The 26,622-nt window shown below is 37.8% G+C and overlaps 2 protein-coding genes and 1 non-coding gene across 3 annotated transcripts; 2 read left to right on the top strand and 1 right to left on the bottom strand.

The window, feature by feature from the left end:
- Positions 1-522: 522 nt before the first annotated feature.
- Positions 523-2,077, bottom strand: LOC126783188 (uncharacterized). Its single transcript, XM_050508609.1, has one exon. The coding sequence runs from the start codon at positions 2,038-2,040 to the stop codon at positions 574-576; it is 1,467 nt and encodes a 488-aa protein (XP_050364566.1). The 5' UTR covers positions 2,041-2,077; the 3' UTR covers positions 523-573.
- An 8,736-nt stretch (positions 2,078-10,813) lies between these two features.
- On the top strand, positions 10,814-10,887 carry TRNAM-CAU (transfer RNA methionine (anticodon CAU)). Its single transcript has one exon. It is a non-coding gene; the product is annotated as a tRNA-Met (tRNA).
- Positions 10,888-15,500: 4,613 nt separating this feature from the next.
- LOC126783184 (fatty acid amide hydrolase) lies at positions 15,501-24,887 on the top strand. Its single transcript, XM_050508604.1, has 20 exons — positions 15,501-15,705; positions 15,803-15,912; positions 15,985-16,045; positions 16,145-16,335; positions 16,423-16,552; positions 16,684-16,761; positions 16,837-16,984; positions 17,883-17,995; positions 18,087-18,162; positions 18,661-18,732; positions 20,539-20,590; positions 21,013-21,093; positions 21,177-21,260; positions 21,382-21,485; positions 22,110-22,202; positions 22,567-22,635; positions 23,389-23,453; positions 23,683-23,744; positions 24,261-24,356; positions 24,608-24,887. The coding sequence occupies exons 1-20, from the start codon at positions 15,627-15,629 to the stop codon at positions 24,668-24,670; spliced, it is 1,827 nt and encodes a 608-aa protein (XP_050364561.1). The 5' UTR covers positions 15,501-15,626; the 3' UTR covers positions 24,671-24,887.
- The last annotated feature ends 1,735 nt before the right edge of the window (positions 24,888-26,622 follow it).

Here is a 26,622-nt window from a genome sequence, read left to right as displayed (position 1 = left end):
AAGGTCAGGGATCAAACTGTCCTTACCACATGAGTTCAGGGACTGTTGGTGAATTTTTCTCTTTTATTAATAAAAGACTTCCTTCTCATAAATATAAAAGTGTATGGCTTTCATCGAGATGAATGCCTACTACTTCGACGAGTTTGGTTTCACTCTCTATAGATGTTCAACCATGATTATACAATTTCCCTAACACATATGCACTGATCATTCCTAAAAGGTCCAGGAAAATCATCCATAAACCTCAAGTTTTTATTGAAAACAACAGAATTAGAAGAAGTACTTTGTTTTTTTTTTTTTGATAATTTTCCCTACTAAATATCTTGCTTTCATGGTAACTACAATCCGTGTGTTGTATTTAGTTTTTTTTAACAGAAATTGTAAGAAAAAAAAACAAAACAGATATAATAATAAGTAGTTATGTTTCTCTTTCTTTATTTCCTTATATTTTTTCTTTTCATTTTTATATTTTGATTCTTCAAACCAATAGATTTTGGAATTTAATAAACTAATAGTTTCTTATTTTATTAATATAAGATGTAAATACATAAATAAAATTGAAATAAAGAAAAATCACACGGAAGTTTGAGGAATTTTTGAACCCACCACCTTACCCTCCTGGCTCAACCCGCCCGCCACTCGCATTTCGCCGCTAACCGCCGCTGGGCCCACGGCAGAGTATGCCTGCTGCGGCGGCTGCACAACCCCTCCACCCTGCGGAGTATAGTAAACCTGCCTCCCCGTCACGCTGTCGTACGCCACCTGAGTATACGGCGTCGTTTCGGGGTACGTAGCCACGTACTTGGGCGCTTGCGGAGGTAGACTGCTCGTTTGCTGCTGTGGCTGAGGAATAGCACCGTATACCGGCTGGTCCCGGTAAACGTCTGAAGGCATTCTCTGCTGCTGCTGCTGCTGCTGCATGTGGTAGTACCCTTGACTGGTTGGGCCGGTCACTGATCGCACCATCGGTGGCACGTGATACACACCGCCTCCTCCCGCGCCCGCGTTGATCATGTACATGGACTGTTGTTGATGATGATCGGGTAGTGCTCCAGCAACCGTCCCCGGGAACCCCACGCTTGATACATGCTTATTCTCCGGCCAGTAGCCTACCGGAGCCGAAACCTGCGGAGGCACAGTCACAGCAGGAAGCTTTTCCGGCACCTTCTGCATGTTGAAGTAATCACCGGCGACACCGTAGCCTCCTCCTCCGCCGCCGACGAGGTTGTCGTCGCTCTTTCTTCGGTGGTACTGATGATCAGTTTGCTCTCCGATTTGCAGCCTCTGCAAATCTTGCAGTTGCCTTTGGAACTCCACCGGGCTCACTACCAGATCCGACCCGACGACCCGGTCTCCCAGCCCTGATCTGGCTTGAAACTCAGGCGGAGGTGGAAGTTGATCCGACGCCGGCGGAGGAGGAGGTACTGCGGAGGTGACAGCAGCAGCAACGCCGGCCTTGGGCCAACCGGGGATGAAGTGAACGTTGTTTTGAACGGGAGGCTTGGGAGTCGGGTCGGGCAGTGGAGCGGGACCCGAATTCAAAGCCTCGACGAATCGATCCCTATCGGAGCGGTCCGACCCGAAGCTGTCACAGTGGTTGATGAGGGGGAAGAGAAAGAGACGCATGCGGGCGGGCCTGACGGAGGCGCGGTAGAGGCGGTCGTACTCGTGCATCATGTGGTCGAGGTCGTCGTCGTTGGTGACGGAGATCAAGGCGTCGAGGTCTTCGCCGGGGAGCTGGTACTTGCAGGAGACGTCGGAGGAGTCGGAGAGGGAGGAGAGGCGGGAGAGGAGGGCGGGGAGATTGATGGAGCGGTCGACGGCGAGGATCTTGGTCTCGCCGCCGGTGTAGCAGAGCTGGTTGTCGTGTGGACGGGGGAGGATCTTGCCGCCGTAGCTGCACATGAACTTGACCTTGTAGTTCTGCTGCTGCTGGGACGACTCCTCCCACGGCGGCGGGTTCTCGAAGTCGACCTCGCGGGAGCGCGGCGAGGAGTCGCCGGAGTCGGGGTAGGAGCTGTAGGAGTAGTTGTTCTCCATGGTGCTCTGAGCTTTAGATTTCTGAGTGCATGATCGATAAGGGGTTGATATATTTTGAGAGTTTGTGATAGAGTGACGGGCTGTGAGGAAGGGGGACACGTAGCATTTGCTGATTTGAAGATGACGTGGGTGGGGGGTGGTGAGGTGATGGTGATCAGTGGGGGAGGCAGTAGATTTGGATTAGAAGGACTTTCTGGGCTTTGGAGGTGGAGACCCAATCAAGTGATAAGAGAGTGACGTCTTGACCGGGATTTGACTTGGAAGGAGTGAAACAGATAAAAGTAAAAGGGGAAATGACTGAAAATCCGCATCTATTTTTAAAATTAAATGACATGTATCTTGTTTTTTAACCATTGTTTAATTATTAGTCATGTAACGATCCTAAAATTTCAAGCTTAAAAATTCAAAATTTCAAAGTCGTTAAACACTAAACAATTTCAATGAAATCGAAATCATTTGAAATGCACAGCGGATCATTACTGAGTTCTCAATACAACTCAGAAAACCAATTATTACAACCCAAATTTATAATTCAGCATTACATAAGATGGAAATGTAATAATCCTCACAATCTCTCACAAAACTCACAAATAAATCCACACCAATTCTCACACGCAAATCCACGCTAGAAACCACACCACAAGCAGGATACGAACGACTTCGAATCTCCGAAGTCGTCACTCAATCTCCACTAATCAACACCTGTAGAATTATCCCCTACACTATCGAATTAGTGCACCGGGATTGTAAACACAACCCGGTAAGCTTATAGCTCGTATGAGTAAAATGAAAATATCATTCGCATATCAATATATACGAAAAATCACAAATCGACAAATATAAATGCCCTCATGAGTCAATGGACGGCCCATCTGGTTGTCCCAAAAATATATGAAATGAAAGTGCTCATGAGAAATCGGGCAACCCTTCTGATTATCCAAAAACATTTATAATACGGGTACTAATGAACGCTGATACACATCTGTTACCCCTCACGTAGTACACCGCTGATATTGGGTAACCACCCGCTACCCAATATCCAAAACAATATGAGTACTCATGAGCCGATAACCACCCGTTACCTCACATGCAGTCTCCGGCAGACAGACTAGAGCTCTAACTGTATCGTAACTTTTGCCCGGCCAAAGGCTAGGTTTCGACTTGCCAAACACGTACAATAATCTCACATCATATTGTACAAAAATCAAGTCCGAAGACAATTCAACATTTTTAACAATCTCCATGTTAAAATTCACGTACAATAATCTCACATCATATTGTACAAATCAAAATCACATGCTCGATAATATGTTGTCATCGAAATGACATCATCACGATAAAATCATAACAGTATGTTATATAGCAAAATATATATATGTACTTATTTACCATTTATACAATATATATATAATCCATTATATCATATACATGTCATAATTCATAAACACGTCCGAAGACAAAACGTTTAACAACACATTAAAATCACGTACAATAATTACACCTCATATTGTACAAATTAATTCACATGCTCGTCATATAATTCTCGTCATCGAAATGACCAATTCCAATGAATTGATAACAATAATATAGCAAACTATATATATAAGTACGTATTTACCATTTACACAATATATATATATATATTCCACTATATCATATACATGTCGCATTTCAATATTTAAAACTCTTGCAAAAATCTTGAATTCACCGCAAGGGTAGATTCATAAATATGTGAGATTTTACTCACCTTATCAACTCGAGCGTAATTCCACAATTTCCCAACATAAATCATTTCCTTGATTTATCGATCACCTTGAAAAGATAAGAAAAGAATTTAGAGGCGTTTCGTAAACGTTTAAATACCGAAACAGTAATAATCGGTTACTGTTTAGCAATTTTCGGTTTTAAGAATTTACTGTTCATCGAGTACTATTCACTGTGTAATATTCACGTATTACTATTCATGTATTACTGTACAATACACATCCAATATGTATCTCTGTTACGAGTACATACTGTTTGCATATTTCTGTACTTATAAATACTATTCAAATGTACGTACTATCTTAGTAAATTAATAATTACTGAATTACCCTTCCAAAATTACATTTTACATTTACTAAAAGTAATTTACATTTACATTTACTAAAAGTAATTTACATTTACATTTACCGTACGTAAATAAAATTTACATTTACCGTATGTAAATCACCTTTTTACATTTACCGTACGTAAAAATAAATTACAAAATTACCCTTCGGAATCACTGTTCACGCGCCAATGCCAAACACGGCGCGTATCACGCCACCGCCGCCCCATTTCTCCCCTTTTCCTTCTCCTCTGCCCCTCCACAGCCCAAGGCCACATCTGGACCTCCTCACGCACTCACACGCGCCGCCTAAGGCGGCGGTGCTCCATTCTCCTCTACACCTCCGATTCTCCTCCGAAATCCTTCCAATTCGATTCCCAATCCTCCCAATCACTCCCAAAACATCATACAATCACACACAACAATCAATTTCATCAAACCTTACCTAAATCGCACGGTGGAGGCTTCGATTCGTCGTCGAGCAGTGGCGAGCGGGTGCGAGGCTCAGCGAGCTTGAGGGTTGCAGCGGGGGTCACGCGGTGCTCCAGGGTCAGGCGGTGAGGGACAAGGCGGCTTGGAGGCGGAGATCACGGTGCGATGCAGAGGGAGGCTCGGGGAGAGAGATGGAGGTCTCGGCGGCGAGCCAGTGCGTCGCAAGCTCGGGGGTTGGAGAGGAAGGTCGCACGATCCTTCTGAGCACGGCGGTGCGGCCCATGGAGGGCTGGAGGGCGAGATCGCCGATGGGGTCGTTCGGAGGGAGAGAGAGCTCGAGAGAAGAGAGAGAGCTCGAGGGAGGCACGGGGTATGGGTTTCCAGAAATGGAAACCCTAACTCCTATATTTAACTATTTATACTAGTTTCCAAAATCGGAAATGAACTTCCGACGTTAATAACTTTCTCGTACGACTTCCGATTCGAATGCGTGAAGCGTCCACGATCTCGTATCGACGAGCTCTATAACTTTCGTGAAGGAAGTTTTCACAACCGAGCAACGGAATAAAAGTCCATATATTCGTTCGGAAAGGTAACGTTTTTTCTAATCAAACGTTCCGAGAACGTTTCCGTTTTCGTTTCATAAAGTCGCCAACAATCAAATTCATTCTAATTAAATCTCACAAACTTTATTGAATTCAAATCAAACCAAATATCGTTTTGAAAAATAGGGTTATTACAAGTCAACAATACAAATTTAACAAAATATAACTATAATTCTCTAAATTTTAACTTTAACTCAGATTTTTTTCTCTTTTATTTTCCAACAAATATAACCTAACTCATTCTGAGATTTCAATAAAAAGAAAATCTCATTCTGCATCTACCGTATCAGTCGGGGGATAAAAAAATATATCAGAGATATATCGATATGTATCAGATTTATCAGATTTGCTTATATTTAACAAAAAATATATTATATTTATAAACTTACACTTAAAACGATACCATATAAGCTAAGAACACGGAATCAAATTGAAAAAAAAACACATGAATGGTATAAACTAGAGGAAAATTAGTTAATTTGTTTTACAATTATAACACACGAACGACACCAAATAATTAAAAAAAAGGTGTATACGAATGATTAGTTAGGCTTGTAATTCATCATATCTATGAAAAAATAAAAAAAATATATGAAAATTGAAAAAAAATATATATAAATTTTTCAAAGGAAAGAGGAAAAAATATTGAAAAATAAAATAAAAATAGAGTCAGTCCGATATTGACCCGATATATCAGAGTTTAACCAATATTTTGACCGTTGACCGATAAAGTCAATCAATATGGGGATATGTTATCGGTTTCTAAATATCGCCAATATATCCGATATGTAAAACACTAGACAACACAACAGTGCAACGAATTTGAAGACATGAAAATTTGCAATACATGTGGGCAAATATTGCCTTGCTTTATCTTAAATTTTGATTGATCATATATATATGTAGGCAAATGTTACCTTGGTGGCTACTGACCAAGGCTTACTGGATACATGGTTTTCAATAGAGGAGCCAAAGAGGGCAGGTGGATCATGGATGGACTTGTTCATGTTCAATCCTTGAACTCCCTGTATAAATGGAAATCCTGCGCGCATGTTGTCACGCCCCAAATTTTATATAATAAAATTCGAATTCAAAACGTAACAACTCGAATCAAATCAAATAATTACATTTACAACTTGTATAAAACGTGATCTACAAGATAATTGCAATAGTTACAAAGAACTAGTTATAAGAAAAATTCTCAAAATACAATGTTCTACCCTTGTCGCTACATCCCCAAACTCTCTCACTGCAAATACGAACATCAACATTCACAAATAACCCTACACCATGAATTGGTGCACCGGGTTGTAACAACGAACCCGGTAAGCTTTTTAAACCTGTATGAACATGCTTATAATATATATATATATATATATATATATATATATGCAATAACATTTAACTCCTCATAACACACTTGCATAAAATAAAAAAAGATTAGTAATTCCTGCATAATAACATAGTTTAGAAATTCACACAAGTATACTACAAGATGCAAGGCATAAGAAAACCAACACCTCAACCTGAAATCAAGAACTACTATTTGAAACAAAAAAAATAACTCACTCTTGTTGTTCATTTATAACCCAACAACTATAAGGAAAATCATCAAAAGAATTTGCTTTAAAAAATACGTACACATGGGACCCAGATACCACAAGTGATATCCTCTCATGACGTAACAGATAGACTAGATGTCTAACTGATTGTAACTAATCACTCGACTAAAGGCTTGACTCCTAATTTATTTGCCTCCTATCACAACTGTGACCCAAGTCCGAAGACCAGAAAACATTTTAACGTGACTCAAATGTTAAAACAACATGTACAATATAATCAATTCACCCATGATATATATTGTACCCAAAGACATTCTGAGTCTCACATGACTCTCATGTAACCCAAATTACTCTTCCACACAAACATATCAATTGTAATATGATATAATAATTCTTCACCAAGAATAATTACCACAAGAGCTTCAATACCATATATCACAAATATAACATCTCATAAAGTGACTCACACAATATATACACAACCATGCCAATAAACCATTTTACTGGAATGTACATTTTCTTTCCTTCCGGTCCATTCCGCCAACAATATCAAATAACCACACTCAATAAACCAAATTACCGGAATGTACATTTTCGTCCCCTCCGGTTCCTTCCTCCACTTTAAGATATATTCACATTCAAGAATATAAAATATAATATAGCAACGTATATATGTATATTATTATTACAATTTAATATCCATATATAATTGATTATATCATATCAATATCAACATGCATAATCCAATTTCATTCTCACATTCACCAAGTTCATATTCACCAAAACCTTTTAAAATCATTTTATTAAAATACTATTTTACTTACCCATGAACCGTATACGATCAAGTTTACATAATTTTAACCAAAACTATATTTTTAGAACAATTTTTATAAGTTAGTGATGCAAAGACTATGTTAACAACTTAAACTAAATTCAATAATTATAACGCTACTTCGATTGATACGCCCCGATTCTTTTACAATTCCTTACGATTTTACTTTTATATTTTTACTCGAATTGAGAGTCATAATAAGTGTAACGACTTTAAAATTTGACTTTTTGATGCGTAAGTTTTTTTAGAAAACTTTCTTCACAAAGTTGTAGAGTTCGTCAATACGAGTTCGTAGATACGCGATATGCCCAAATCGGAGTTTGTATAAAAGAGTTACGAATAAAAAAGGAAGTGGGGTAATTTTGAAAAATAGTATAAATAGGGGGTTAAATTAAAGAAAATCATGAAATTTGAAAATCAGAGTTTCGTACCACTGTTCACTCCCCTTAACCTAGAAATTTCTCTAGTGCTGATCTCCGCAGTCCGGCCACTAATCGACATCCACCGGTCCCATTCAAACCATCTCATCATTTCCAGTTGATCTGTACCGGTCTCACACCACGTCGATTGTCGTACACGGCGCAACAACGATCGCAAAATTTGGCAAAAGTCAACGCCACTGTGCGACCTCTTTTCAGCGACTTCGGAACTTGGGGTTACTACTAATCAACGTGATCTTTCATTCTGGGCATGATACGATCAGAGTTGGGCGACGAATCGAGCTAGATCACAAATTTGAAATCGGTGTATTGTTCCAAAGTTCCTCCACGTTTTCCGGCCACTTCCCTGCTGATTTGGTCTCCGGTGTAGGTATGAAAGATGTTTGGTTTTTGTGTGATCTACAACTTTTATGTTGGGGTCGAATGATTTTGGTGAGGCTGGAGAGTAATGGCGCTTGGGGAACACGCACAGCCATGGTGGCAGCGCGTGCGGCGACGCATTTAAAGGTTTTTAGGGTAGTGAGTTGGTCGATCGAGCAGTGTTCGTTGATATGAACCCAATGACATATATTTTGACGAATTTGATTATCTTTAGAGCCATAGAGAGAGTTGGTGGTAGAAATTTATGACATCGTGATTGTGTATGAATGTGAATCATTGTTGATATGTTACTCCTTGACTCAGGACGTCGTACAAACACTTTGCTTGACGAGGACCCTTACATCGGGCTCTACTTGTTATATACTATGAGTGGACCTTGCTTTTAAATGTATATGAATGTTGTTTATTTTTCGGAATCATTGATTAATAGTCATAACGTTGTGGGTTTGTGGTTTCAGTTAGTTGGAGTGATTGGCTTGATGGATAGTTGAACTACGAGTAGCTTGATCCCTTTCAAAAGGGTATGTAGGTAGCCTGACCAAGGTTTGGATGCAGCCACCATTATTTTAGTATAAATATCATTTCTTTAATGATCTACATTGAGTTTTAAAGCGTAAACTCAAGTTGGGTTGTTACAGCGGTATCAACATCGTACTAGAAGGATGGTGTGTTTGGTTTCGTGTGAGTCCGTGTGTTTGAACATTTAGTTAGTGTTTATGAACATGGTGATCATATGAGTACTTAATGAGATTTTTAGGTTGAGGTTGACGTATTTTATATTATTTTGATTCACCTTATTCTTTTTGACAAAGCCCTATCAACTCGGTTATTTCGTAGGAATCAACGAGGTATAGGCACTCCTATCAACTCAACTATTCCATTGGAATCAACAAGGTACAAGCACCTTAGCCCTTGACTAATTTCATTAGAGATGATACTTTTGTCATGGTTTGATATTATGTCCGAGAGGGTGGTTGTATATTTGTTTATGAGTGAGACTTGGGGTTATGTTATGGGGCTTGTGTCGGATACTTTAAGGTGAGTGTATGGAACCGGAAGAAAGGGGATGAACTAGTGGTCTTTGTAGATTACAGAACCGGAAGATAGGGGATGAACCGGCAGATTATAGAACCGGAAGAGGAGTGATGAACCGGTAGATTATAGAATCAGAATTAAGGAGATGAATCAGCAATGCAATGAGAGTATGGAATCGGAAGATTGGGGATGAATTGGCAGCGGTATTGATGTTACCGAGTCACTAGAAGAGAGAGGATGTACTAGTGAACTCCAGATAAAGATTTAGAAAGAGAGAGGACTAGTAACTCGTCGAGTGTTGTGTGGTCTCGTATTTGCTTTCTCAGTGGACTTTTTGTTTTAAAAATAAATTCACGCGGTTCAATTTTTATATAATGTTATTTAATTTTTCTTATGTGATCATGTAGTGTGTTGTGTTTTTGTTATTGACTCCGTCTTCTTAGTGGGTTGGGCGGTTGCGGTTTAAGATGAGCTCTAAAGCTCTAGCGGTGGTTTGAAAATTTTGGGGAGCATGGTGGCTCTAGGTGTTGAGGTTGGATTTGAGATATTGGGGAGTGTCATTTTGTGTAGGTAGGATTGACACTTTCCGGAGAGACTATGCTGAAATTTTCGGTATACTCTTTTAAATAGTGGTCCACGCACGACTTTCCAGATATTAGAGTAATATTTGAGGTGGGTTGTGTCATCGATCATGATGATCATTGTGAGGTTTACTTACCTCGTACTCCCGCTGCATCTTCAACACAACCATAGAAAATACTAGTCACCGCAACCACTCCACGCAAGGCAACATGTACCTAATCATGAAAATGTCACAACTCATTATCACTTGACGCAGAATAACAACGATTCTACTTTCCCCACTTGAAACTAAACTCCGCAACAAAGCTACTTGAGCCGCAACCTTATCCATGACTATAACAGCCTTTGAACTATCCAACATTATCCTATACCATAACAATAGTGAATTCAAACATTGAATCCACACGGATTAACCTTCTTAACTAATCAAAACTCCAACTAGTAACAACTTCACACATATTCAACATTCTCATTCCCATACGTCAATGATCAATTGGAACCAAACTTGCAACACCCTAACATGCTCAAATTACCAACAAAACTATAATTATCCCATAGCCCTAAGCCGCCCCAAAAATGTTCAAATTGCCACCACCCACTCTAATCAATATGTAGATTATGACAATAGAAGCATTTTCATACATGAGCTAAAACAACTTCATTCGGTCAAATCGAGCTCCAACACTACTGCCAATGCCACTCACTGAAACAACACTCAACACTTTAAACGAGCTACATTGCTTACCTAGACGTGACCAGGAGGAGGGGCGCATTCAATTCCTGTTTGTCCATTAATTCTCAATTCGTCTCTTCATCGCGGGGTAGAGCAGCGTGGTAGCTCGCAAGGCTCATAACCTTGAGGTCACGGGTTCAAATCCCGTCTCCGCAACATTTTTTTTTTTTTGAAAAAAACAATCTAATAATTAATTAATTACCGTTTTTCTTTGGGGTGGGAGGAAAAGAAAGGGAAGAGTAGAACCACTAGACTATTGCGGTCAACTATACTTATATGCCTGTCCTTTGTGCATAAACCCTTGTGATGGTTTCGCGCAGCTTCAGCAGCTCTTCCGCTTCCAGGACAAATTCCCCCGTCTGTGCCTCATAAAAAGAACTAGCAGGTTGATGGATCATTACCCTGATGATATAATATATGATATAACATAAAAAAAGTTTATTCTATCTCGCATGATGAAAATGAAAGGTGAGTAGATAAAGACTAATCAAAAAAGATATAATTGAACAACCGTACATGCATCTTTTGCGCATTGCATACGGCTATATAATGGAATTTACTTTTTTTTACCTTACCTTACTTACATTGAATAAATATAAATCAAGATAAAACGAATAACATAGCCCGATTGCACTGAAATCAAGTTCCCAATCCCATTAAAACAAACTACCTCAATCTACAACTTCCACATTAATTTGGGAACAACTAGCTTAATAAAGATAAGCGCGAGGAGGAGGAGAAGATATTCTGCTCCACATTGTCGCCTTGGCTCGCCAGAACTCACAAAAGCAGTCATGACAATTTCTAGGTCGCAGCCATTCTTCCAAGCTTTGATTCTCCTAATCCAGCACACAATGGTGCAAGCCACCACTACAGAGAGTCCCACACAGAGGAGAAGGAAAGAACTTGATCGGAGTTGGAGCCTAGAATCGCCAGAAATAGAATCGAGTTGAAACTGGGTCATCGGGTCACTTTCAAGACTTCAATTTCCGCAACAAGATGCAAACGATACAAACCACCACCACAGGGCAGAGCGCACTAAGGAGGCGAGCAATTCCTGACCTCTCATGTCGCTTGTGTCGGCCGGAGTTGGCCGAAAAAGTCAAGTTGGGTCGAAAAGAGAAATTTTGGTTCTGAAGAAGGTGCACTGCGCGAAAAAGAGAGAAGAAAATGAGGTTCTGAAATGATGAGGCCCTAATTGGAAATTTCTTTATTTATACTCAAAATTTCTAGAACTCGAAACTTTTGATGATTACAACTTTTTCATATGATCTCCAAATTTCGCGTGCTGCGTGTCTACAAACTTGTATCAACAAGCTCTATGACTTTCATGAATAAAGTTTTATGAGAAAACCAACGAGTTAAAAGTCAACTCTTTCACCCCTCACTAAAACGTTTTCGAATAAATTTTCACTCGAACACCTTCGTTTTCTCCCTCGTACTATATAATCAAACCACTACCACATTAATATATTCTGACCATATATACTTGAACTTGCAATCTTGGGTGCAGATATTATGTAATGCATTATTTTGGTGGTGATCGAAGTACGTACGACTTCAATTCTCGTACTTGTACAGATCGATAAACATTGTGCATAGAAGAAAATTAGTTGTTTCCGTGCATATATACTTACTCCACTCTTAGCAAGTCGGTGCAAGCTAGTACTTGATATGACCATATTAGATACTGAATTAATATAAGACAAACAAGACTAGGCCTCAATGTACTTACACAGACAATTAATTTGATGCTGAATTCAGACAAGCAGGCCAAGATTTGATGGGAATCAAGTCTCAACAAATGCAGGCATGCAGGCCTTTAATTTCTACTTCAGTGATAGCAAGAGATTTGCTCACATATGTCAAATCGTCTTAAGGCGCGCAGCTCACAAGTTTACTGATAATATCCTCGATCGGCCTATCAGCCATATCGTTTCAGACTTTCAGGGGCATCACGCGTACGTACCTCTTGCATTTCATTGAGCAAGACCTTCTGCAATCCCAGTCACACAAGGTTCTCCAATTAGTATAAGGCAAGGATATTTGTCTTCCAACATCATGATACAGCTAGCTTTTCCAAGTAACAATTCCAGAATGAATAGTTAGGAAAAAGAAAAGAAAAGAAGGCTTCCACAAAACAAAAGGCGCGCAACAGATACATGCAGAGCAAACTGTTTTTGAAATCAACATAAGAGGGACCTCAGTTAGACCGCGCCATATACACTGCTGATGAATTTCTTCGCATAGATATCGACGTTGAGGTAGCTTCAGCCGGATCAGGTAATCTATAGCATAATGATATGACCATGTTAATTTATTAACCAGTAACACACCACGACAGGCAGCTATATATCTTGATCATTTTCAACAAGCAGTACGCGATCGATGTAAAATATGATGATACAAATTGGACTCCTTTTAAAATTTTACATAAAGCTAGCTTCCACAGTAAATACAGACTTGCTCGTTGATCAGTATGCTCTTCATAAATTGGCCATGTAGTGCCTTGAAGAGAATGAACGTATGATTAACAAAGGAAAGATTAATGTTAGCTGACGGTTGCAAATGGAAATATATCCCTACCTCAAGCTTGCACGAATTTGTTCTTTCATAGTCGACTGGAATTGTTCCTCTACGCAAAAAAAGAGCGATGATAGGGAATAATCAATGGCGTCTCCCTGCGTCAATCACCGGCCTCGATCGGTTACAATGATTGTGCTTTAATTAGCTCATATATATCAAGTTTAGAGCTTCATACCCTTTGGTTCGTAAAGTCTACGTCCTCGTTTCCTGTTCGTTTTGCATGAAGTGCGACATCTCAATTGTAATTTACGAGTACTGGGTAGGCACGAACGAGATCCGGATGGGGGATTAAGATCAAACCACATCGGGAAACCTTTAATTTCTTCATCGCACTAGCACTCCACCGTTTCATGCCCCGGTGTATGAACAAAATTTCAAAATTATTTATCACTTAAAATGCTTTTAAACAAAGACAAATTATAAAAATGTAACATTTTCCAACTTATTAGAAAAATGTTAATTATAAAAAATGTCATCACATTTAAACGGAAATTAGAAAAAGGTCAACAAAATTGAAAAAAAGTCACTTTAAAAATATTTTCTGGACTGTTTTGCAATTTCTCACTATTTTCTTCTTTTTTCCCTTTTTTGTTTTCTTCTAATTTCGGCCATAACTTTCCCGTCCGACGATAGATTTTGACGAAATTGGTACCGTTAGAAAGATCTCGCACCCCTCTTTCATCTGATATACTACCCGCTCCGAATCGACCAACAGTACAAGGCACAACAACCATCGCAAATGGTTGTCACCATCGATGGCGGTGCTCCAAGCTCAAGGTTTCCTAATTCTAGCTATTTTCTTCATTATGAGCATATTTATACCAATCTCATTTGAATTTTAACAAAATTTTGTACATTTCCACATTTTCTCTCGGCATGTCACACCTACTGTCACAACCACTATCACAGACACTGTCACACTACCTCTTACACTAACTGTCACACCTACTGTCACAACCGCTATCACACCTACTGTCATAGAAGATGTCACACTATCTATTTACACTAACTGTCACGCCCACTGTCATAACCTCTATCACACTACCTGTCACAACCACTATTACACTAACTGTCACACCCACTGTCACACATACTGTCACAACCACTGTCATACACATTGCTCATGTCACAACCCCTGTCATACTACCTGTCACAACTTCTGTCACACTACCTGTCACAACCTCTGTCACAACCTCTGTCACAACCAATATCACACTAATGTGTTGACTACTAATGTAACTTCATGCACCCAAATACAAGTTATAAAACCAATTAATCATCAAATAACCCAGAAAAAGGCTTGCGCCAAGGAGAGGGAGAGCTATGGTATGCTACTGTCAACATGTCACTCATGTCAACATCTTCTTGTCAACACCACCATAGCTTCCTCCAACAGCTAATTTGGATTTGGGCACCCAGAATTGTGCTCTAGGCACCTAAGCATTTTTAGAGGCTTCATTTCACCATCATCTCCGATCTACATCAGCGGCCATGGTCCCAACTCCCAAGTTCTCCTCAGCGCCTTCCTCTCCTTAGTTCCAATACCTGTGGGGCCGTGACTTGGCGCAAATATGATTGGTGCCTGATGGAGATTAAGAACGCAAGCTTGATAACCTCCTCGCAGTGGCGATCGATGACACAGAGGAGCGACGAGCTCGATGGAGTCGTCGTATCAGATATGGTGACGAGGAGGAGGTCTACGTCAATCCAGAAGACTGCGGAGAGAGAGAGAAACTGGTCAGAGTCGGGGTTGAAAAGCTTGGCGGTCAGGCAGGTGGACACGAAGTCGTTGGAGTTGGTGCGCAGGCAGAGATCTGGGTCAGAGAGAGAGAGAGGCTAAAACTATTCCAAAAAAAATTTGAGCCAGAGATCAGGGTCGATGAGAGGGAGAGAGAGTGACACATTGTAATTTTCAAAAACTATAAGGACAACGGTATAAGAGTATTAGAAAAGTGACTAGATCCTAATTTTCAATATTTGCTCAACTTTTTTCTAATTAGGTAGGTATAAATTGACTTCTTTTTATAATCAACCCTTATTTGGCTAGTCTTGCACTAAATTATATCGAAACAAATGAGTGTTTTTATTTTAAAAATTATGGAAAAATTTATTTATTTATACATTTGGTGGTTGAATGCGTTAAATTCAGCGACACATTCAAGAGAGATGACCAAAGTCGCAATTAAAAGCCTAATTTCAGATGATACCGACAACCCTCTCAAGTCTTAACTGACTTCACCATCTCCGAAGACCATTCATCTCCCAATTACACATAATTGATCAAAACACTGAACTTGTCGCCTGCCAAGATGACCAAGAAGCGCGTCATGGTCGCCGCCCAGGACATCGACGTGTCCGCCGTCGAGTACGAGCAGGAAGAAATCAAAGGTCAGTCACTCCCCACACTCTTCTTCAGTCTTCACTGAATAATTAGACTCGTTGAGTTTGAATTTTGATATTGGGGTTTTGTTTTCCGTGTCTGTAGCTCCGCATTTGACGGGTTTGTTGCTCAAGTTATTTGTATGGATCGTTGAGGCCCCCATTGTTGGTTCTTTCATAATCTCAATGCTGAAGAAGCAGAACAAGATGACTCAGGTCTGTTATGTTCTGCACTTTCCTTTTTTTTTATTACTTGAGGCCTGTGTGTTTATGTTGTGCACTATGTAGTTGTTGAGGAACACTTCAATTCCGGAGGCACCCATGTTCAAACCTGAATTTCCCCCTCAAGGTTTTCATTTTTCTTTGCTAATTTCATTTGTGGTCTTTTAAGGATTTATATTGTTCTATTTTAATCTGAATTCACCGACTGAGTGTGATGTGGAATTAGAACCAGAAACTAGGGTGGTTCTTCTTGACGAGGATGGAAAGCCGGAAGACAGAGTTGAAGTGGCCTTGAAATGTCTTCCAAGCTATGATCCTGCTCCCTGTTTGAATGGGGAAACAAATGTGTCTTTCCGGTATTGGAAGATTCGTGATTATGCTTATGCTTATCGCTCCAAGATTGTGACCCCATCTATGGTAATTTCTTGTGATTCTGTTGATTTGTAAACTGCATTTCTTATATGTGGTTGTTTTCTGTATTTGAGTGAGCTACTACATTATTAGGTTGCAGAGCACATTATTTCGGCTTTAGAAGAGTTCAACAACAAGACACCTCCTCAGCCTTTGTTGCTTTCTTTTGACGCTGAAGAATTGAGGAAGCAAGCTGCAGCATCAACAAAGCGGTTTGAGGAAGGTACTTTAGAATCATCTATTCCGTGTGTTTATTTTAGGAATAATTTGGGAGCTATAAGTATGTCCACTGTGGCAGTATAAGTTCCGGTAGTCGGCTCTCTGCTGAGATTCTCATTGGTTTTGATGTTGCAGGGAATCCGATATCTATCTTAGATGGGATATTTGTGGCCATCAAGGATGATATAGATTGCTATCCTCATCCCTCCAAGGGTAAACCTTCATCACCAATATCTTTTTAAGATATGTTAGGTAGATGATCCTACTTATGTTAGTCTATCATGATAGGTGGAACTACATGGATGCATGAGGTTCGCACTGTCAGTAAGGATGCAGTTTGCGTTTCAAAGTTACGTTTTTGTGGTGTGATTTTTGTTGGGAAGGCAAATATGCATGAGATGGGCATGGGTACTACTGGAAATAATCCACATTATGGGTGAGTATTTTATTTTTCTTAACAACCTCTTGATGGATTTTAATGTAGACTCACTAGACTGATGTTTCATACGGAACCCTTGTATGTGATGACAACTTCAGATTTTCCTATAACCATACCCATTCACCTGCAACTCTACAATTTTATAGTGGACCCCTTATATACGGCTATATGATTATAGTTATAATATACCTCGTCATGATTTTATTGAACTTCATACTAATCCATCACTCAAATAATTTAAAAGCCTTTATCGGATGGATAACGACATATATGAAATTTAGTTATACTTGTTTGGGTACATTCATGTAGGGCTTATGTTAACACATTAATCAGGAAGAAAATTTATAGTAACGTTATCTGTATTCATCCTTTAGATGCATTTATAACTGATTGTGTATATCATTTTCTTTATACTTGGACCCTTTAAAATATGCAGATTATAGGTTGATGAGATCAATATAGCTACAAGATATAAATTGTAATTTATCTGAATTTGTGGCATTCTGAGTAAAGTTAAGTGTAATAAAGGTTCAGACAGTTATTCTTATCGTATTACAGTATGTTAACCATTTCCCTCTCTCTCTCTCTCTCTCTCTCTCTCTCTCTCTCTCTCTCTACATGTGTATCTCCACTGTCTGTCAGTCATATCAATCTGATTGTTCCTAGTTATACTTAATTCACTAATTCTTTCCAGTATGAGTCCTGTGTACTTATCATGAAGCCTTTGTCCTGTGTTCTTGTTTTTGAAATTTGAACTAAAAAGTGCTAGATTTCCAGGATCTTTGTCATCCTTTGCCTTCTTTTGTGTGTGTGTGTGTGTTTTTTTTTGGATTTACAATTATGTTGAATTTTATATAAAAAATTACTGATTTTTTATTCTCAATTTGTTTCATAGAACAACAAGAAATCCACATGCACCAGACAGGTATACCGGAGGGTCTTCCTCAGGCCCTGCAGCAATTGTAGCTTCTGGACTATGTTCTGCTGCCCTTGGAACTGATGGTGGAGGTTGTACTAAATTCATTATGAAAGAATATTATGGTTTATTAGTGTACTCTTTACTAACATTTTTCATGCTCAAATCAATGTTAAAATGCAGGTTCAGTCCGTATTCCTTCTTCACTCTGTGGTGTAGTGGGCTTGAAGACAACATATGGACGGACTGATATAGGAGGGTGAGTTCTATCTCCTTAAGTTCAAGGTCAAATATTACTGCTGCACCACATGCTGCATTTTTTTCCTCAGCCTTTATTATCCCCATACCAGTTTAATTATCAAAGAATTCTCACTTGTTTTATACTCTAAGCTAACTGTCAATGCATAAAGCATTTCATCTTGAATGGAGCTACTAAGTGGAGCACATGTTTGAGAACTACAAAAAAGGCGGCCTTAAGCATCTACAAATTTTTTAGCATTAGTTCTTAAAAGTGTTGCCTCTTTCGAGGACGTAGATTATTACTCACTAGAGAATCACCAAAAAAAAAACAAATTCTATCAAACTGTATAAATGACTGTTTCATTATATCTAATTTGATATTTTATTCAATTAAAAGAATTTGTTAACTGATTACTTTTTGTAGCCAAATTGGCATTGAGCAAAGCATCACTTGATGTTATACTGTATTTGGATAAGTGTCATGCCAAGCTGATTCAGCTTCTTTTTCGCATCACAGGGCATTATGTGATGCGGGTACTGTGGAAATTATTGGACCAATTGCTTCAACAGTGGAGGATGTTATTCTAGTGTAAGTGATTCATCCTTCTGAACAGGTCATCCATTGCGTTAGCTGGTCTTTCATACCAGCCTTCTCATGTTGTGTGATAAACTTATCAGATTTGTTTTTACTTTGGAGCCGACTGGCTAGAGAATGGTAGGAAGTTACTTTGATTATATATGATGGTTTAAATGCCAAAGATGAAGTGGTTATATTGCGAAAACAATTTAGGTGTAGCTACATAGGTGTGGAACTGTGGATAACATTTGAAAATAAGCTGATGCACAGATATATGTTGGAAATTCACCGAAAGGGTGAATAAAATGGTCCTGAATTCCCTTGACCAAGTGGTGTTGAGTTTGGTGACATTTATACTGTCAGTTTATTGTCGATGGAGAGGACATATGGAAGAATGGTCGGAGAAATGTGGATAAAAGGATGGAGAAAGGAAGAAAACAGAAAACAAAATCTAATAAACAGACACAATACTTTTCTCTCTCCAGGCTTTTTTTTAATTAAATATTTTATTAAGTTATCCTCCCTAATCCCCTGGATAAGTGAATAACTCAGAACCATTTTTAATTAACCGAGTGGGAAACCGGTTTGGTAACATTGATGTTGTCAGTAGGTAATTTCCTATGATGCACGAGTACGGGTACGGGATACGGATACGGCATGACACGAGATAAGTTCTTTTCTAAAATGTAGTGTTTTGGATACGTTCTGTACAATAATATTTAATATATATATATATTATATATAAATTCTAAAATTTGATCAAACAAGCAATTAAAACACCTAAATTCCATCAATTTTATAATAAACATAAGTTTTATGAATTAAATACTTCATAAGTTCAAGCAAAATAGAAGATACAACAATGGAATGTGCTATTAGACTCTCCACCTAATTGTAATTAGTAGTGTAGTACTATAGTTATTCTGAGTTTTTAACGTGGCAATGACAATTATACCCCAAAACGTATCCAAAATGTATTTCGACCGTATTTGGTGAGTTGACTATATAGTACATATTGTGGGTGTGTATTTTCAGCCAAGGATACGTAAATGTAGCGTATCCATCCCGTACCCGTATCGGATACGGGTATTCAATTTTTCCCACGTATCCGTGCATCACAGGTAATTTCACAGTTTAGCTTAGGAGATGAAGAGCATGTCGGGAAGAAAGGTTGGAAAATAGGGGTAAAAAGATGGAGAAGGAGGGAAAGAAGACGAAACGTCAGAAACAGAAAGGAATAGACAAAAGCAATTAATATCCGTTTGCAGTTATTGATCTATGTATCCTTCATCTCTTCTCACATCCTTCCCTCTTGTCTCTCACTATCTTTCATTGAATCCATTTCTTCTTTTTCTGTTACATATACATTCTACAAGTATTCCCTCCATTACTAAAAACAAAAACGAAAAGCTAGCTACATATTTTACCCAAACAGAGCCCCAAAAAATTGCAATTCGCTCATTAAAATGAAAGAGCAACTGGCTGAAGTTGTTACCAAAATCATTTACACCATTTTTTGTTTCACGAATTAGAACCTTGGTTGCTCTGTTTAGGCCTATTTAGATGAACAGTCCTTGCTTTCTCTCAAAAAAGAAAGAAAAGAAGATGGACACTCCTTGCTGTGCTTGGCTCAACTTTTGTCATTGTTCTGATTCTCTCATGCCTGATTTTTTTTTTTGAATTAAAACTGCGAAAGAATACAAGTTTATTCAACTACAAGGTGTTGAGAATCAACACATCACATATGTATTTCTTAAGTCCTTGCCAACAGTCAATTTGAACTTTACTTGTGTTCTGACTATATTAATAATTCATCAGGTACTCAGCTATTTTGGGCGCCTCTCTTGCAGATAGAATTAATTTGAAACCGGTAACTTTTGAAAATCTATTAGTTATTACATGCTTAAACAATAATATCTCATCATTCTTTTCATATTATTTTCCTATTCAAGTGGCTTTGAAAAACTATTTACTGAAGACAGTGACTTGCTGTCCTTTAAATAAAAAAGAATACTGAGCTGAATAAAATATATTGATGCACTTCTGTATGTAATTGATTTTACTGGATTTTAGAAACGTATGGTTAATAATCAATTTGTGTTTGACTCAAGTCATGACTGTGTTGATTGTTATATATTGTTTGTGGCACGTGCTTAATTCAATTTTTACAAGCCATTTACACATCTATTCGAAAACCTTGATGCCTCACTTCGATCTTGATCAACTTTTTTTTCCTTTATATGTTGTTTATTTTCTTACATTAGACTAATTGTGGTTCACTATTATCTGTAGTCCCCACCTTCTGTGCCAGATTTGTCACTAGATGAAAGTTTGAATGTTCTGGGATCTTTACGACTGGGGAAGTATACAAAGGTAGTTACCCTTCCCTTTTGGTGGATTTGATAGTTTGAAATAAATTCACGACATTTGATAGATATACAAACATTATCTTGCAGTGGTTTCATGATGTACATTCAACTGATATCTCTGATAAGTGTGAGGATGCTCTTAATCTTCTATCAAAAAGTTATGGTTGCAAGGTAATTCATCATGATTGTATTTTTAATATTTTTTTTATTCATTCTTGTTTCTGAATTTGAGAATGGTTTTCATTTAAATTTAGATGTGGTTAAGCTAATTGAACCCGTCCCATTTATATAGATTGCAGAAATTATTATACCTGAGCTCCATGAAATGCGTACTGCTCATCTTGTTTCAATTGGATCTGAATGTGCCTGTTCACTAAGTCCGGATTGTGAGGATGGGTATGTAATTTTGTCTTATGCGTAGGCACGGCCATTACTTGACACAAAAACTTAGATGACTTTTGGGAATAAACTTGAAGCAAAGATACAAAGAAAGACTTTTAATTAAATTTATCATTGTTGAATCATTAATTTTTTTCAGTATTGAATCCATAATTTGCACATATATAATGTAGAAGGTTTTCAACAAGTATCTACCATAGAGATTTTCTTTTAATAAACAAGAGCCAAGTGAAATAATCTATTATGATGATAGTATCATTAATATGGAATGAATTACTTGAACGTAAACATGCTATGCGCTACAAGAGAAGCAACACGAATTTATCAGGAAAATATTTACAGAAAGGAAAGAACAAACGCCTTTTGACCTACACAGACGCACAGACGCACAGACACACAAGAGTATAAGACAGAGGGTGAACATAATAATTTTCTAAGAGAAAGGATATTCTAGAAAGTATTGAAATTGCTACACGTAGGATTTTTTTTATTTATATCTTTAAAATCATACAATGTAGTGAAATTGACACATGAAAGACTTGCTAGATTTATTAACATTCTGAAATTATGTTTCTATTCTCTTTCTTAAACTTTATATTGTTCTTACTTTACTTTGTGCAGAAATGGCATGAGATTGTCATATGATACTCGTACCAGTATGGCCCTGTTCCAATCATTTTCTGCGTCAGATTATGTTACTGCCCAGTGTATTAGGTGGGCCAAGTTGATACCATAAAACTATTTTTTTAAATCCATAAAACTAGTTATATGGATGAGATTTTTTTACACCGTCTAATGAAAGTCTGAAGGCTTGTTCAGGATGATTAGTTATAACACATTATTGAAGATCATTATTTCTTATTTTATTTTTTTATTCCTAGGAGTTATACAAGTGTTCAATATAGGAGCTATACAAGTTTTCAATATTAACTGAATTTATTAAGATTCTGTGATCTCTATCTCAAAAGCACACAACATAATCCTCTTGGAGATGTCCAAAGTCTGAAAACCTGCATCCGTGCTAGAATAACATGTCATCCAAGAAACAGTGTTCTTACTGATTTTAAATTTGTATCAGGAGAAGGATTATGTACCACCATATGGAAATCTTCAAGAACGTCGATGTGATAGTAACTCCCACAACTGGGTATGTGAATGGATTGATCACTGACCTACAATCAATTGAATAATGAATCAATATCAGATCATTCAGATCATAATGAGATTTGATGCTTAATTATTGGACATTTATTGATATTATCTGATATCGAAGACGTCCTGAACGTATGTGGTCTTATTCATCACTCTAATATAAACCTATAGCTGTCAGTGTATATTATTTATAATCCTAAAAGTGTCTCTTCGTGTTTGTATAAACCTCATGGATAAGTAGTATCTGTTTGTTTAGTACATATATTACTTAAACTTTACCGGGTGTCTTTGGTTTTTTCTTTCTTCATGTGGTTTTTGTTTAGTTATCAAAATTATGTGCCGAATATACACTGCAAAAGATTCAGAAATTCCTTTTCTGTGAATTTTGATACATCAACAAATTGAGTATTGATTTTCTGTATTGTGAACATATTTACTTTGTTTTCTCTCTTTGGAAACTGTACCAAAGTGGTCCCAAGTTAGTTAATAATTTTCATCCGCAAATAGATGTTGGAAGTCAATGATCATAGTTAGTTTTCTGCCTATGTTCTCCGACTTCTGTTCTGGTGATACTATACCAAACCGGTCCTAAGTGAAAACTATGTTCTTTTGAAGATAGATTTCAGAAGTCAATGATTGTACATGGTTTCTGTGTCTATCATATATATTCTTAAATTTATTTTTCCATTCATATTGCTACTGAAACAAGATACCTCTTTCTCTTTTCAATTTTTCTTATGTACAACAGCATGACAGCACCCAAAATTCCACCTAGTGCTCTTAAAGATGGAGAGACAGACATGCAAGTTACAGGTCTGCAGTTATACAATCTGATCTGCATCTTGACTTTTCATTTTGTAATGTGACTAATTTCTCTTATGTGAAAAGTGTAATATGATTTTTAAATAATATCAATTGATTCAGTCTGTTGAGTTCAATGGTCCGATGATCCTAGAGTATGATTCGAAGAAATACAAACAGATAAGATACAATTTTTGAGATCTTCAAAACTTGAGTTTATACATGACTTCCTTTGTGTCAGGTGATCTTATGAGGTTTATTATTGCTGCAAATCTTCTTGGACTTCCTGCCATTTCTGTACCGGTGAGTACTATCCTTTGTTTGCTTTGGTTAAAGTATCGATTGTTATAATTTGGTTAGTGAAAATACTTGATGTCTTTCTTGGTGTACATGTATTGAGCACATGTGGCTTCCCCACTAAATGAACAAATCCTTTATTTGTACCACTCATTTGTATGAGAAAATTTACAAGGTGCAATAGTTTCATCAGAGGGATATGAAAAGCATTCTTTTCATCAGAGTTAATTAGACTTTGTGAAACATTCACAGAAAAGGTATATCAAGGCATGACAAATTAGTGTTCCCTGGCTCTGGGACCTTCGTTTTATTTTTTGTTTTTTATTTTTATTTTTAATGTTTAGTGTCCATGAAAGAAGAGTGATCATTTCCTTATGATATGAGACTATGAGTACATACTTGAATTTGTCTTGTTTTAATTTTTACTGTTTACAAGGTTATATGGAAAATCTCGGTAAGTAACAGTATGTTATTAGGTCCCTCTGCTTTGCGGGGCTGATTTTCTCTATTTTGGTACTTCAGGTTGGCTATGATAAACAAGGACTCCCAATAGGTCTGCAACTGATTGGCCGTCCCTGGGGTGAAGCTTCAATTTTGCGTTTGGCTAATGCAATAGAGGTATGAAATTGATTTGAGCTTTTGAGTGGATGAAAGAACAAGAATTTTTCTTGTACAAGAAAGAACACTTCATTACACAATTGATCTTTACTTTTTCCCACGATTACAATAATTGTTTTACTGGAATGAACAATTCTTGTAATTCAAGAAAAAAATTAAAGACAGCAATGCAATACAGCTTTGAAATTCTACTCACCATTGGTGGAGGAAGAGAAAAGTTCATTCTAAACCAGTCTTCTCATGTTTCTCAGGAACTCTGCATGAAGTCCAAGAAGAAGCCTGCATCATATTTTGATGTTCTAAAATCTAAGTAAAGAGGTGCGTTCACTGCAAAAACAACTGATTGTGTATGGGAAGCCAATTGATTATCATTACTTAGCGGTTGTATCCAACAAGAGAAAGATTGGATATTGGTAGACCTTGAATAAAGTTTAAGAAGTGTGTAACGTGTAGACTATGTTCCAACTTGGAAATTGAATGTTGTTATGCATGTAAGGACGCAAGACAAATGATAGTCACATTATAAAGGCATGCCCTTGTTTTACTGAAATATAGATTGGTAAATATGACAAAAAATCTATCCTTTTCACCATCAACTTCACTCCAATTTCCTCTCTAACACCAACCCCACGATGAAAAAAATAATAATAAAAAGAACCGATCCCATGATGAACCTGTACTTCACCAACCTCATTATGAACCAGCACCATACTATGTTCCTATTCCCTCGAGGCCTTTCTGATCACGGGATGACCAAGGGGATTCAGTTGAAACAGTGTGGTGTGTGACATTGTACAACGGGTTTTTTTGTAGACTTGTTTTTGCTGTATTCCATTCTTTGAGATTTTTTGACATTCTATCCCACCATATATTAGAGCGATAGACAGAATTTGAAGACCATATGTACAACAGTACCATAAACTTATATACTCGTCGCATTTCATTCTTTGGTATCTCACGTTTCTTGAAGTCTTACGGTTCATATTCAATCCAACTTTGGTATCTCATTCAGTTTGATCCGTCACAGTTACAGTCATGTCATTAAAATGCAAGCGTATTTTAGTCTCTCCATGTATTCTTCTAACCATACAACAATTTATTCTATCCAATTTGATTTAAATTCCCACCTCTCTCCTTAATACCCCGCTCATCTCTTTCTTAGGGAGGCTGAAACTAGGGCTGGACACGCAGACCTGAAAATAAATAAAAAACCACATCCGAACTCAAACTGAATCCGAAAAAAAAAAACCGAAAATCGAAAAAAACCGAACCGAAAATAAAAAACTGAACCAAACCGATTATGTTTGGGTTGTGTTTTGAGTTCAGTCTTTCATAAACCGAACGAAACCTAACGGACCCAAATAATCCGAAGTCAACGGTCAATGTCATCGTTTTGATATATTTTTATTTTTTTTATTAAACAAATAGAACAAAACTAAAGTCAGCATAAACCTAATTAACCTAATCAATCTTGCGGCCTCTCTCGTCTTTCAGACAAAAAAAAAACTTATGATCCTCTCTCACTTTATAAACTCTCACTCCTTAGTTTAACGCTCTACTACAAATTCACTTCAATCTGCAATACTAGTCCACATAGCTCCTCCCTCACTCCTCTCCTCCCTCGACCTCTATCTCATGTCGGCTCTCTTTGTATCTTGACTCTAGAATTGAATTTTTTGATCAATGATTCTGATAATGTTTCATATCTTGTAAGTTCCTCTCTGATTTTAACGCAACCGTGTTTTTTGTACTTGAGCTAAATATAGATTATGGAGATGTTAGAATCTTAGGCTTAGAATAATCAATTGGACTTTTTATGTTTGATATTGACGTTAAACTTGTACTTTGAAATTAATGTCTAATATTAAATATTTTACGTACGGGTAAAACCGAAAAAAACTGAACCGAACTGAACTATATAGATTGGGTTGGATTGTGGGTCACAATCTCTAAAATAAGAAAGCCGAACCAAATTTAAAAATTGAGTTGGGTTATGGATTTTTCCCAAAACCGAACTGCATTGACTCGTGTCGACCCCTAGCCGAAACTAAGATAAATTGCAGAAAATCATTTCAAGGTTATGGAAAAACATGGAGGGACTAAAATACTTTGGTTTCCGTGACACCCTTCCCTCCCTATCCCCATCCCACCTCTCCTCCCTCTTCGCCCTCAACCTCCACCCCCGCACCGCCCTCGACTTCTTCCACTATCTCTCTCGCCGCTGCCGCGACCTCACCCTCCACTGCCACTCCTCCGTGCTCCTCCT

Source organism: Argentina anserina, chromosome 2 (genome assembly GCF_933775445.1).
Source record: "Argentina anserina chromosome 2, drPotAnse1.1, whole genome shotgun sequence".
Classification (NCBI taxonomy): Eukaryota; Viridiplantae; Streptophyta; class Magnoliopsida; order Rosales; family Rosaceae; genus Argentina; species Argentina anserina.
Note: the sequence above shows the minus strand (reverse complement) of the source record. Positions and strands in the feature narration are given on the sequence as shown.

What these genes read in the sequence shown, in the direction of transcription:
- LOC126783184 (XM_050508604.1), top strand. Translation starts at nt 15,627, where the DNA reads ATGACCAAGAAGCGCGTCATGGTCGCCGCCCAGGACATCGACGTGTCC. An exon ending in ACCTGAATTTCCCCCTCAAG is followed by an intron (nt 16,046 to 16,144) that starts GTTTTCATTTTT and finishes ATGTGGAATTAG; the next exon opens with AACCAGAAACTAGGGTGGTT. An exon ending in GTGGAGGATGTTATTCTAGT is followed by an intron (nt 18,733 to 20,538) that starts GTAAGTGATTCA and finishes ATAATTCATCAG; the next exon opens with GTACTCAGCTATTTTGGGCG.
- LOC126783188 (XM_050508609.1), bottom strand. Translation starts at nt 2,040, where the DNA reads ATGGAGAACAACTACTCCTACAGCTCCTACCCCGACTCCGGCGACTCC.